Here is a 10,509-nt window from a genome sequence, read left to right on the forward strand (position 1 = left end):
AGTGGAGTAAAATGTATCTATTTGATTTCAGACAAGTTGAAGGGTAGGAAGCAAATGAAACAACACAGTGTGGTTAAAGAGTTAGTAACTTAGTTGTTGCCACGATCTGGTTACCTATTAAGTACAAAGTTATGTTTTTGAGTTATTACATATTTATTCATTTATTTCCGGATATCTTCTAAACTACCCACAATGCACAATTTTGCAATGTCAAATTGATATACTCTGTGCTACCGAGTTCATATGGCCAGAATCCATCTCATAACTTCTCCCACTGCGTGAAGTGTGGTCGTGCAACAACTCAATTCGCCCTTGCCCTCCTTTTAACGCCATTTTAACGCAAAACGTAGGACACTCCGTTTGTTGCAGATTCTAGTTATGGAAACAGAAAACTGTATTGAGATCAAACGTTTCATCGATGAGAAAATGTGCAGAATGTTGGACAAAATGCATTTCACTTTATCATCTCCCACTCACCTTTCACTGGGCTTCCTCTCATTGCCATATTTGGTAGTGAGTAAAAAGTACATCCTGCTCCTCTCCGCTCTACCTAACGTCCCCTCACAGTCCCTTCAATTTCCCCTAACGTCCCCTCACAGTCCCGTTAGATTGGCTGCTCAGCCTACCTAATCCTTCACCCATCATAGCCCTGCAATTCCCAACCAATCAGAGCGCTTCGAAATGCGCATCTGGACACTACACCCGCCCACTCAGGTCAGTGTTGCCGTTGTCCGAAGGGAGAAGATGCCTGTTTGTGAGGACTTTTTATTGACGACAGTAACACAAATGTCTGAATGTTTTGAGTGCATCGAAATATAAGCATTTCACTGTTGTATTCGGCGCATGTGACAAATAAACATAATACCATTTGATTTGATAGTTCAGACATACAGTACCAGTCAAACGTTGGACACACTCACTACTCATTCAAGGGTTTTTCTTAATTTTAACTATTTTCTACATTGTAGAATAATAATTAAGACATCACAACTATGAAATAACGCATATGGAATGTAGTAACCAACAAAGTGTGAAACAAATCTTCTTTTTTTTTAAACGAGCTCCTTATAAGCACCAAAAACGCTGTTTTGACAACTGGCAATAAATATATTGGGGGGAAATAAGGTTGAAACTGCTGTTGAAACTAACAACTAAAATACCACATGGAAATGGGAGATATCTTTTGGAATTTTAAAATCTTTTATCTCACTGGTTAGATAATCTGCAGAAGACAGTCAGCTACATTTCGGAGTGATGCATTTAAATGTAGCGGTCCCCAGAACGAAGAGAAATGCAACACTTATTTGTCATCACTCATATCGAAATCACGTTGAAATCAATTGCGCGAGAGGGATGAGATGAGGTTGCACATCCTGATTAAACGAACAGCTCTAAAACCACATGGAATCTGGGTTTAATGTGTACATCACTGGTTAGAGGACAACTTGTGGTAAACAGCTAGCTACATTTTGAAGAGTTGCATTTTGATTCAAGTGGATCACCTACGAGATAAGTGTAACGCAACACTTTTTGTTAATCACATAAATAGTACTCTTTCATTTCAGAACCTGGACTTTTCACCTGATGAGGCTAATATCCACATCATGATGAAATCAATAGATCAGGGGGCAAACGTTTAGGGTTCTACATTGTGACATTTTATTGATATCATGGAACAACTCCTTCATGTATTTTCTGATGTCTAATCAGAGATCTTTTACCAGAGTATCTCTTCCCACATTGATCACAGCTATACGATTTCTCTCCTGTGTGTGTTCTCTGGTGTGCAGTCAGCTGGCTAGAAGAAACAAAACTCTTCCCACATTGATCACAGCTATAACATTTCTCTCCTGTGTGTGTTCTCTGGTGTACAGTCAGCTGGCTAGATGAAACAAAGCTCTTCCCACATTGATCACAGCTATAAGGTTTCTCTCCCGTGTGAATTCTTTGGTGCGTTTTCAGGCTGCTTGGAACATTAAAACTCTTCCCACAGTCAGTGCAGCTATAAGGTTTCTCTCCAGTGTGAATTCTCTGGTGTCTTTTCAGGCTGCTTAGATCAGTAAATCTCTTCCCACATTGATCACAGCTATATGGTTTCTCTCCTGTATGGATTCTCTGATGTCTTTTGAGGTCTGCTGAAGATGTGAATCTCTTCCCACAGTCAGAGCAGCGGTGAGGTTTCTTCCCTGTGCGTTTCCGCTTCTGTTTCTTGAGATGTTCTGATGCGGAAAAACTCTCCTCTGCCTCTTCAGCTTCATGATGTTGTTGAGGCTCCCCAGAGGATCCACGATCGTCATGTCTCTCTCCTGTGTGAACAACAAAAACAAAGTCAGACAGAAGGTTAAAAGGCCCACAACAGAAATTCACCGTTTGTTTTAGCTGAAAGGACAGGCCTCATGCCCATGATGTTTGACAATTGTCTTAAAAAGACCAGTCAAGCAACAATAGCCATATTTAGTCTTATTTTTTTCACCTTAGTAGTAAAGTGGATGATTTTAGGCTAGAAATACGTTTTTAAAGTTGCTGAAATCCTAAGCAGTGTGCCAGACGACTTTTGATCACCAATATAGGCCCCATTCTGTGTTTGTAAAATTGCACACACAATTTGGTTGCAGAAACTCCTCCCTGCTAATGAGGAAACCGCTAGTTATGGATGTAGTATATCTGCTAATGAGGAAACCGCTAGTTATGGATGTAGTATATCTGGTAATGAGGAAACCACTAGTTATGGATGTAGTATATCTGGTAATGAGGAAACCACTAGTTATGGATGTAGTATATCTGGTAATGAGGAAACCACTAGTTATGGATGTAGTATATCTGGTAATGAGGAAACCACTAGTTATGGATGTAGTATATCTGCTAATGAGGAAACCACTAGTTATGGATGTAGTATATCTGGTAATGAGGAAACCACTAGTTATGGATGTAGTATATCTGGTAATGAGGAAACCACTAGTTATGGATGTAGTATATCTGGTAATGAGGAAACCGCTAGTTATGGATGTAGTATATCTGGTAATGAGGAAACCACTAGTTATGGATGTAGTATATCTGGTAATGAGGAAACCACTAGTTATGGATGTGGTATATCTGGTAATGAGGAAACCACTAGTTATGGATGTAGTATATCTGGTAATGAGGAAACCACTAGTTATGGATGTAGTACATCTGGTAATGAGGAAACCACTAGTTATGGATGTAGTATATCTGGTAATGAGGAAACCACTAGTTATGGATGTGGTATATCTGGTAATGAGGAAACCACTAGTTATGGATGTAGTATATCTGGTAATGAGGAAACCGCTAGTTATGGATGTAGTGTATCTGGTAATGAGGAAACCACTAGTTATGGATGTAGTATATCTGGTAATGAGGAAACCACTAGTTATGGATGTAGTATATCTGGTAATGAGGAAACCACTAGTTATGGATGTAGTATATCTGGTAATGAGGAAACCGCTAGTTATGGATGTAGTATATCTGGTAATGAGGAAACCGCTAGTTATGGATGTAGTATATCTGGTAATGAGGAAACCACTAGTTATGGATGTAGTATATCTGCTAATGAGGAAACCACTAGTTATGGATGTAGTATATCTGGTAATGAGGAAACCACTAGTTATGGATGTAGTATATCTGGTAATGACGAAACCACTAGTTATGTATAATGTGAATATTACCACACATTATCAGATCAAGATCAGGATGCTACTGAAGGAAACTCACATTAAGCTCTGTGTCTATTCACTAATTCACCACCGTGGGGGAAAACTCAGGGGAGTTCTCATAGGCTGACAGCAAAAATAGCCTCCATTTACAGGTTGAATATGAGTGCATTTTGGATTTTGGATTATAATTGTACGGTTAGTTTGATATGATATGATGGTTAATATAAATGTTTGTGTCATCATCGCAATTCCACTGCTATATACTTAAAAACACCAGTAAAATTCTCTGTGGCTAGCTTTCCTTCCAAAAATAGATATTTTGCAACTATCATAACCAAATATTATTTTAGCGAATAATAAAAACAAAAATGGTAAAGCCTATGAGAACCCCAAAAGTGTTTTTATTTAGAAGTAATAACCTGGTAAATCTAGACTGTTGAATGGTCCCAGATGGTGAGCAGTTTATTTAGTAATATCCTGATAAATCTAGACTGTTGAATGGTCCCAGATGGTGAACAGTTTATTTAGTAATATCCTGATAAATCTAGACTGTTGAATGGTCCCAGATGGTGAGCAGTTTATTTAGTAATAACCTGGTAAATCTAGACTGTTGAATGGTCCCAGATGGTGAACAGTTTATTTAGTAATAGCCTGGTAAATCTAGACTGTTGAATGGTCCCAGATGGTGAACAGTTTATTTAGTAATAACCTGGTAAATCTAGACTGTTGAATGGTCCCAGATGGTGAACAGTTTATTTAGAAGTAATAACCTGGTAAATCTAGACTGTTGAACGGTCCCAGATGGTCAACAGTTTATTTAGAAGTAACCTGGTAAATCTAGACTGTTGAATGGTCCCAGATGGTGAACAGTTTATTTAGTAATAACCTGGTAAATCTAGACTGTTGAATGGTCTCAGATGGTGAACAGTTTATTTAGTAATAACCTGGTAAATCTAGACTGTTGAATGGTCCCAGATGGTGAACAGTTCATTTAGTAATAACCTGGTAAATCTAGACTGTTGAATGGTCCCAGATGGTGAACAGTTTATTTAGTAATAACCTGGTAAATCTAGACTGTTGAATGGTCCCAGATGGTGAACAGTTTATTTAAAAGTAATAACCTGGTAAATCTAGACTGTTGAATGGTCCCAGATGGTGAACAGTTTATTTAGTAATAACCTGGTAAATCTAGGCTGTTGAATGGTCCCAGATGGTGAACAGTTTATTTAGTAATAACCTGGTAAATCTAGACTGTTGAATGGTCCCAGATGGTGAACAGTTCATTTAGTAATAACCTGGTAAATCTAGACTGTTGAATGGTCCCAGATGGTGAACAGTTTATTTAGTAATAACCTGGTAAATCTAGACTGTTGAATGGTCCCAGATGGTGAACAGTTTATTTAGTAACAACCTGGTAAATCTAGACTGTTGAATGGTCCCAGATGGTTAACAGTTTATTTAGAAGTAATAACCTGGTAAATCTAGACTGTTGAATGGTCCCAGATGGTGAACAGTTTATTTAGTAATAACCTGGTAAATCAATGGTCCCAGATGGTGAACAGTTTATTTAGAAGTAATAACCTGGTAAATCTAGACTGTTGAATGGTCCCAGATGGTGAACAGTTTATTTAGTAATAACCTGGTAAATCTAGACTGTTGAATGGTCCCAGATGGTGAACAGTTTATTTAGAAGTAATAACCTGGTAAATCTAGACTGTTGAATGGTCCCAGATGCTGAACAGTTTATTTAGTAATAACCTGGTAAATCAATGGTCCCAGATGGTGAACAGTTTATTTAGAAGTAATAACCTGGTAAATCTAGACTGTTGAATGGTCCCAGATGGTGAACAGTTTATTTAGTAATAACCTGGTAAATCTAGACTGTTGAATGGTCCCAGATGGTGAACAGTTTATTTAGTAATAACCTGGTAAATCTAGACTGTTGAATGGTCCCAGATGGTGAACAGTTTATTTAGAAGTAATAACCTGGTAAATCTAGACTGGTGAATGGTCCCAGATGGTGAACAGTTTATTTAGTAATAACCTGGTAAATCTAGACTGTTGAATGGTCCCAGATGGTAAACAGTTTATTTAGTAATAACCTGGTAAATCTAGACTGTTGAATGGTCCCAGATGGTGAACAGTTCATTTAGTAATAACCTGGTAAATCTAGACTGTTGAATGGTCCCAGATGGTGAACAGTTTATTTAGTAATAACCTGGTAAATCTAGACTGTTGAATGGTCCCAGATGGTGAACAGTTTATTTAGAAGTAATAACCTGGTAAATCTAGACTGTTGAATGGTCCCAGATGGTGAACAGTTTATTTAGTAATAACCTGGTAAATCAATGGTCCCAGATGGTGAACAGTTTATTTAGAAGTAATAACCTGGTAAATCTAGACTGTTGAATGGTCCCAGATGGTGAACAGTTTATTTAGTAATAACCTGGTAAATCTAGACTGTTGAATGGTCCCAGATGGTGAACAGTTTATTTAGAAGTAATAACCTGGTAAATCTAGACTGTTGAATGGTCCCAGATGCTGAACAGTTTATTTAGTAATAACCTGGTAAATCAATGGTCCCAGATGGTGAACAGTTTATTTAGAAGTAATAACCTGGTAAATCTAGACTGTTGAATGGTCCCAGATGGTGAACAGTTTATTTAGTAATAACCTGGTAAATCTAGACTGTTGAATGGTCCCAGATGGTGAACAGTTTATTTAGTAATAACCTGGTAAATCTAGACTGTTGAATGGTCCCAGATGGTGAACAGTTTATTTAGAAGTAATAACCTGGTAAATCTAGACTGGTGAATGGTCCCAGATGGTGAACAGTTTATTTAGTAATAACCTGGTAAATCTAGACTGTTGAATGGTCCCAGATGGTGAACAGTTTATTTAGTAATAACCTGGTAAATCTAGACTGTTGAATGGTCCCAGATGGTGAACAGTTTATTTAGAAGTAATAACCTGGTAAATCTAGACTGTTGAATGGTCCCAGATGGTGAACAGTTTATTTAGTAATAACCTGGTAAATCTAGACTGTTGAATGGTCCCAGATGGTGAACAGTTTATTTAGTAATAACCTGGTAAATCTAGACTGTTGAATGGTCCCAGATGGTGAACAGTTTATTTAGAAGTAATAACCTGGTAAATCTAGACTGTTGAATGGTCCCAGATGGTGAACAGTTTATTTAGTAATAACCTGGTAAATCTAGACTGTTGAATGGTCCCAGATGGTGAACAGTTTATTTAGAAGTAATAACCTGGTACATCTAGACTGTTGAATGGTCCCAGATGGTGAACAGTTTATTTAGTAATAACCTGGTAAATCTAGACTGTTGAATGGTCCCAGATGGTGAACAGTTTATTTAGTAATAACCTGGTAAATCTAGACTGTTGAATGAACAGTTTATTTAGTAATAACCTGGTAAATCTAGACTGTTGAATGGTCCCAGATGGTGAACAGTTTATTTAGTAATAATGGTAAATCTAGACTGTTGAATGGTCCCAGATGGTGAACAGTTTATTTAGTAATAACCTGGTAAATCTAGACTATTGAATGGTCCCAGATGGTGAACAGTTTATTTAGTAATAACCTGGTAAATCTAGACTGTTGAATGGTCCCAGATGGTTAATATCAGTTGTTTTCCCCCACGGTGGTCATTCTACTTGTTTATGACGTGACTCTGAGTCATCAGGTTGCCATGGGTTACATGGGGTGTTTTGGTTTCACTCTGGGTTGAGCAGACAAACAGAGGGGACAAAGACTTTCCTATTTGATAATACTGACGATGGGTGACTTCCTGTCGTCTTTGTGCAACCAGAAATCACATCTGGCATTAAGGTTTCAAAGCTGACGTTTGGCAACTCAAACATTCAGCTCCCTCCACAGATTTTCTATGGGATTAAGGTCTGGAGACTGGCTAGGCCACTCCAGGACCTTAATGTGCTTCTTCTTGAGCCACTCCTTTGTTGCCTTGGCCGTGTGTTTTGGGTCATTGTCATGCTGGAATATCCATCTAAGATCCATTTTCAATGCCCTGGCTGAGGGAAGGAGGTTGTCACCCAAGATTTGACGGTACATGGCCCCGTCCATCGTCCCTTTGATGCGGTGAAGATGTCCTGCCCCCTTAGCAGAAAACACCCACAAAGCATAATGTTTCCACCTCCATGTTTGACGGTGGGGATGGTGTTCTTGGGGTCATAGGCAGCATTCCTCCTCCTCCAAACACGGCAAGTTGTACTTTCACCCAGTTGTCCTCTGAATCATTCAGATGTTCATTGGCAAACTTCAGACGGGCATGTATATGTGCTTTCTTGAGCAGGGGGACCTTTGCGTGCGCTGCAGGATTTCAGTGTGTTACCAATTGTTTTCTTGGTGACTATGGTCCCAGCTGCCTTGAGACCATTGACAAGATCCTCCCGTGTAGTTCTGGGCTGATTCCTCACCTTTCTCATGATCATTGCAACTCCACGAGGTGAGATCTTGCATGGAGCCCCAGGCCGAGGGAGCTTGACAGTTCTTTTGTGTTTCTTCCATTTGCGAATAATCGCACCAACTGTTGTCACCTTCTCACCAAGCTGCTTAGCGATGGTCTTGTAGCCCATTCCAGCCTTGTGTAGGTCCACAATCTTGTCCCTGACATCCTTGGAGAGCTCTTTGGTCTTGGCCATGGTGGAGAGTTTGGAATCTGATTGATTGCTTCTGTGGACAGGTGTCTTTTATACAGGTAACAAACTGAGATTAGGAGCACTCCCTTTAAGAGTGTGCTCCTAATCTCAGCTCGTTACCTGTATAAAAGACACCTGGGAGCCAGAAATCTTTCTGATTGTGAGGGAGTCAAATACTTATTTCCCTCATTAAAATCAATTTATAACATTTTTGACATGCGTTTTCTGGATTTTTTTGTTGTTATTCTGTCTCTCACTGTTCAAATAAACCTACCATTAAAATTATAGTCTGATCATTTCTTTGTCAGTGGGCAAATGTACTAAATCAGCAGGGGATCAAATGCATTTTTCCCTCACTGTACATTTCTCCAGCCCCCATCCCTCAGCTGTTTACCAAACCATGTCTCATGGCTGACATTTTGTTGCTGTTTAAATCCAAGGTTTTCCCTTTAAAAAAAGCCACAATCAACCAATCTGCAGTTGTAACAATAACAAATCTGTAATTCCACCACTGTTTTGGTAATAAGATGATGGATGGGGCTGGAGAAATGTAACTACTCTCAAATTCATAGACAGACCTATGGATGCAAGGACTGACCATCCATGATATCAACATTATAGTTGTAACCATGTTGAGGCGATACAGTGTTTATTTACATTGTTTCTAAACATTGGAGTAAAAAAAGCTTATTTGGGTTCTGATGGGGTACAACAGTTGAACTAAGCTCATGAGGCATGTGTTATATTCTTGGCTATACATAAATAATTTACAAATACAGTGTTGGTTCACATTGTTTCTATAAATATATACAGTGCATTTGGAAAGTATTCAGACCCACTTTTTCCACATTTTGCTACGTTACATCCTTATTCTAAAATTGATTAAATGAAATGTTTTCCTCATTAATCTACACACAATACACTCTAATGATAACATGAAAAACTTTTTTTTTGCACATTTATTAAAATAAAAAACATGAATACCTTATTTACATAAGTATTTAGACCCTAAATTGAGATCAGGTGCATCCTGTTTCCTGACTCTCAGACCATGAGAAACAAGATTCTCTGGTCTGTTGAAACCTAGATTAAACTCTTTGGCCTGAATGACAAGCATCACGTCTGGCACCAACCTGGCACCATCCCTATGGCGGCAGGAACTGGAGGACTAGTCAGGCTTGAGGGAACTAGTCAGCATTGAGGGTAAGATGAACAGAGCAAGTACAGAGTACAGAGAGATCCTTGATGAAAATCTTCTCCAGAGCGCTCAGAACCTCAGACTGGGGTGAAGGTTCACCTTCCAACAGGACAAAGACTCTAAGCACACAGCCAAGACAACGCAGGAGTGGCTCTGGGACAAGACTGAATACTTTTTTCTATGCAGAGAACAATGGGAGACAGTCCCCAAAGTGTGCCAAGCTTGTAGTGTCATACCCAAGAAGCCTCAAGGCTGTAATTGCTGCCATAAAAGTACTGAGGAAAGGGTCTGAATACTTATTAAATCTGATTTTAGTTGTTGTTTTTTGCAAAACTGTCTAAAAATCTGTTGTGTGTAGATTGATGTTTGAAAATATATATATATTTAAACCGTTTTAAAAAAGGCATAACATAATGAGGTAAAAGCCAATGGGTCTGAATCATTTAAACGTCCACATATGGATGAGGCAGTTGTAGATTTACTCATTTATAGCCACACATCAGTTCAACAACTGCAGAGTTTGTGCCTCTGTATTTAAGACAGTACTTACTAGTGTTAATTAGGGCCCGGTTTCCCAAAACCATTTTATGACTAAGTTCATCGTTACCATCGGACGCCTTAAGATGCGTTTGGGAAACTGGGCCCAGATATCCCGTTTCCTCCTCTTCTTCCTCCGCCTTTTTGGATGTGACAGTCATCTCCCCCTCCTCCTCTTTCACTCCAAAAACTGCATCCTCCTCTTTCTCTTCCTCCTCTTCTTTCACTCTGAACGTGTCTTCCTCTTCTTTAACTGAAACGTATTTCTCTTCTTCTTTCACGGTAACAGCCTCACCCTCTACTTCTTCCTCCTCCTCTTTCACGAGACCCTCTTTCTCCGTCCAGCAGACCTCCTCTCCTTTTGCAGGAGGAGAGTAGCTTAGTGAACTCATGGTCGTGGATGTTAGCTAGCTAGGCTAATGAATGAGC

At 39.1% G+C, this 10,509-nt stretch overlaps 1 protein-coding gene across 1 annotated transcript; it reads right to left on the reverse strand.

The window, feature by feature from the left end:
• Positions 1-1,668: 1,668 nt before the first annotated feature.
• LOC139395861 (zinc finger protein 3-like) lies at positions 1,669-10,241 on the reverse strand. The gene is made up of 2 exons (XM_071143171.1): positions 10,151-10,241; positions 1,669-2,306 (listed from the first exon to the last, which is right to left on the reverse strand). The coding sequence occupies exons 1-2, from the start codon at positions 10,239-10,241 to the stop codon at positions 1,669-1,671; spliced, it is 729 nt and encodes a 242-aa protein (XP_070999272.1).
• Between the last annotated feature and the right edge of the window lie 268 nt (positions 10,242-10,509).

This window comes from Oncorhynchus clarkii, unplaced genomic scaffold (assembly GCF_045791955.1).
Source record: "Oncorhynchus clarkii lewisi isolate Uvic-CL-2024 unplaced genomic scaffold, UVic_Ocla_1.0 unplaced_contig_450_pilon_pilon, whole genome shotgun sequence".
NCBI classification, from domain to species: domain Eukaryota; kingdom Metazoa; phylum Chordata; class Actinopteri; order Salmoniformes; family Salmonidae; genus Oncorhynchus; species Oncorhynchus clarkii.